This window comes from Apis dorsata, unplaced genomic scaffold, assembly GCF_000469605.1.
Source record: "Apis dorsata unplaced genomic scaffold, Apis dorsata 1.3 scaffold_553, whole genome shotgun sequence".
NCBI classification, from domain to species: Eukaryota; Metazoa; Arthropoda; class Insecta; order Hymenoptera; family Apidae; genus Apis; species Apis dorsata.
The window spans coordinates 261919-265886 of record NW_006263769.1 but is presented as its reverse complement, the minus strand read 5'-3'; the positions used below and the strand labels follow the sequence as shown (position 1 = coordinate 265886).

The 3968-nt window shown below is 20.8% G+C and overlaps 1 protein-coding gene across 1 annotated transcript in view; it reads right to left on the bottom strand.

Annotated features, from left to right (window-relative positions):
• The window catches only part of LOC102676612 (serine/threonine-protein phosphatase 2A catalytic subunit alpha isoform), a 4511-nt gene extending 1685 nt beyond the window's left edge, over window positions 1–2826 (bottom strand). The window contains exons 1-5 of the mRNA XM_006620891.2: window positions 2384–2826; window positions 966–1175; window positions 589–852; window positions 352–524; window positions 129–258 (exon numbers count right to left, since the gene is read on the bottom strand). Coding sequence (XP_006620954.1) covers window positions 147–258; window positions 352–524; window positions 589–852; window positions 966–1175; window positions 2384–2485 — 861 coding nt within the window. The 5' untranslated portion in view covers window positions 2486–2826 and the 3' untranslated portion in view covers window positions 129–146. The remainder of the gene's footprint in view (window positions 1–128; window positions 259–351; window positions 525–588; window positions 853–965; window positions 1176–2383) is intronic.
• Window positions 2827–3968: the final 1142 nt, after the last annotated feature.

Sequence of the window (3968 nt, the reverse complement as noted above, 5' to 3'; positions counted from 1 at the left end):
AAAAAAAAAAAAAAAAAAAAAAAAATTAAATAAAAAATAAAAAAATAAGATAAAAAATTACATAAAAATGAATATGCAAAAAAAATTATAATATGAATTTTTTTTTACTTATCATCTTATATAAAATATATATAAAATTGTTGCACTTACAATGAATATTTTAAAGCATCATCTAATTCCATGATTGCAGCTTGATTTCCACAACGATAGCAATAATTAGGTGCTGAGAAGATGGTTACAACATTGCGATCATGACACCTATAATAATAAAATATGTATATATATAAAAAAACTTTATCAATAATATTTAATAATATTTAATAAATTATATTAGATAAATAATAAATATACCAATTATAACCCTCCATAACTAATTGATGTGCTCGTGATACTAATGTTAAGCCATTAGAATGATTAAAAGTTTCTGAAATATCCTGTCCAAAAGTATATCCTGCTCCACGAGGAGAAATACCCCACCCTCCTCTATCATCTGGATCTGACCACAAAAGATCACACATAGGACCCTAAAATAATATGAATAATATTATATATATATTTCAAATTTAAAAAACAAATACAAATACAAACCTCATGTGGTACTTCTTGGAGACGATCCAGGGCACGTATATGATCTAAAGTATCAATCGAAGGTGATAAACCACCATGTAAACAAAATATTTGACCATCTACTAATGCAGTCAATGGTAAATAATCAAATAAGTCCGTGAAGAACTTCCATACATTAGCATTGCCATATTTACGCAAACATTCATCATAAAATCCATATACCTGTGTAATTTGTCTTGATTCATGATTACCTCTTAAAATAGTTATTCTTTCTCTATATCTGACCTATGAAAATAAAATTTTATTAATTGATATAAAAATATAAGAAATATAATATATTTTATGTATATAAAAATCTCAATATTATATTTATATATAATATTTATTCAGAATTGTACCTTGAGTGCAACAAGCAAGGTAACAGTTTCAACAGAATAATAGCCACGGTCTACATAGTCACCCATAAAAAGATAATTTGTATCTGGAGATTTGCCTCCTATTCTAAACAGTTCCATTAAATCATGAAACTGTCCATGTACATCTCCACATACTGTTACAGGACATTTTACTTCTTGTACATTAGATTCTTTAGCTAAGATTTCTTTTGCCTATAAAGTTAAATTAATTATCATATTATTTATAATTATTGATTAAAATTTTTTACTTTAATATTATATTTTAATATTTAATATATAAATATTTAATTAGATAATTTAAAAATATAAAATGATTTAATTATCAATCAAATATTTGCAATATTATAATAATAACAATATTAATGGTATATTGAATATCTTTATAATAAATAATAAAAAAAATTATTAAGAAAATAGTTTTTTAATAAAGATTAAATTAATATAAATATTATTAATAAATATATTATCATTTAAAATAAATTAATAGTAACATTAATTGATACAACTTACGTGAAAGGTAGTAAAAATATTTTCACAAACAGCACTGATATGATAATATAATAGATTAGATAGTATAATAGATTAAAAAATGATATTATAAATATATATTTTATTTTTCTTCAATTGCAAAACATTTTTACTAAATTATTTATTTATTATAATAAATTAAATAAATTTATAATTATCAATAAAATATCATTTATATTTTAAAAAATTTGTTAATTATTTTAATTTTGGATAAATAATAAATATTTATAAATGAATAAATAATAAATATTTGTTGCTTATGATAAATATATACATTTATTGGATTTCAAATTTTAATTATAAAATATTGTAATTTATTTATTATTATTAAATATTTTTTAAAAATTATTTATGTGCAAATATCACACAAACACTTTAAAGAAAAAGAGTAATTGTATAAGATTACTCTAATGTAACATTATAAGTATTTCGGATATGCAAGCATAAAAATTGAAAAGCATTTTATGTGCCAAAAAAATTTTATGTAAAAAATAAAAATAAAATTGTCTATTAATTTCGCAAGTTTGTACATTACGAACAAGTAGCTGTAGAAATCTTGTCGAATAGTCCCGAACACGGTATTTTTTATAACGTCCGATTATAATCGGAAAAAAAAATACTTATTGAAACTGAATTTAGCAAAATTGCAAAACATAAAATATCGATAGTTCCTTTTTATATATACATATAATATATTCAAATATATTATAATGAAATTTGTACATGTCAAATTATGCTCGGTGGTTCAGTGAAGTACAAATAAACGAACATAAAACAGCATAATGCAATTAATTGCAAGACAAACAAAAAATATCTTGATAAAGAAGATACACAAAAAAATTGATAGTGATGATTTTTAATGAATGAAGTACCTTCTCGCACAGTGATTTTACTTGGCTTTCTGTTAGTTGTTGGCAGTTATTTAATTGTTCTATCCATTGGTCGAGTTCTTTCAATGACGCCTTTTCCTCCATCGTACAAATCTACGCGTGAAGTCTACGGATAGCCCGCACTCTTAGCACATGTAATAAAAGTAAAGTAAGTCCGTCTCGTAAACTAAATCATTCGGTTTTACTGGAAAAGCTTTTTAACACAAATATCCCGATCCAGCACACACTCACAAAATGGCCGATTGCGAGTACTGATGGTGACGTCACACTCAATTCATGCGTGCTTCACTAGCTATAACCTGGATTATCATATTGACCAATCACGTTTGGCGTTTATCCTATTTGAACCAATCGCATGTCGATTTTACTCTTGTCACACGTACTATTGTACAACCATGATTGCATCGTTTTAACGACAATGATTATGTTTCTCTTGGAAACATTAGTCTTACAATAATATACAAATATTAGATAAAATTCAATAGAAATAAAAGAAAATTTTAATATAAAATATCTAATGAGATTTTCAAGTTTTATTACAAATTTAATATTATATTTTGCATCTGATTATTTATATTATTATATTGATATAAAAAGTTGTGGAATTTGATTGACAAATAATTAACAACAAAATCTCAAATTAAAAAAATAAATTAAAAATTAAGTTATATTATAAATATTAATTAATATTTATTAATAGTAGTTATTAAATGAAATAATAATTTTCAAAATACAATTATAACTTGAACTTAGCTGCTGATCAAAAAAAAAAAAAAAATAACGGATCAAAATGATTAGTTTTGGAACATATACTATTGTCTCAATTTTTTGTTTTTTAAAAAAATAGTTAATTTTACAAATTCTTGTTTAATGATAATCTCAAATAATTTTGTGCTTCAATTATATTTCAATCATTAAATAATAGAATCAACAAATTTAAAAAAAAATATATTTTAACTAAATATTTATAATATTCTATTAATTAATTTAAAAATTCATTATTATGCAATGAATATTTAAATAAATTTAATAAGTATTAAAAAATAAATTATTTATTATTTATTTAAAGTAAAATATTAATTTTTTTTAATATATATTTATAATTAAGTAAAAAACAAGGTAAAATAACAATAACTTGTTTTTTTAATAATTTTATTTGTTTATTTAATATATAAAGTTAAAATTGCTATTTAAAGCAAAATTCTAACTATATAATTATAATCATTTAAAATTATATTTATGATATTACACTATTTTTATAAAAATATTTTTCTTTATATTGCATCTTATGCTTTTAAAGTTTATTTTTATAATTTTATAATTTTTGTTTTATATATATTTTAATTATAAATTTTATGATTTAAATTTACATTAAATTATATATTTTAAATATTGAAATTTAAAGATTTTTGTTTATGTTAATAAAAATATTTTTTTAAGCATGAGAATATAGAAAAAGAGACAAAAAAGTAAAAGAATAAAATATAAATGACAAAACAAGAGTGAAAAGAAAAAAAAGAAAGAAAATTTTTTTAATTTTGATCGATTATATTTTGAATAATTTATA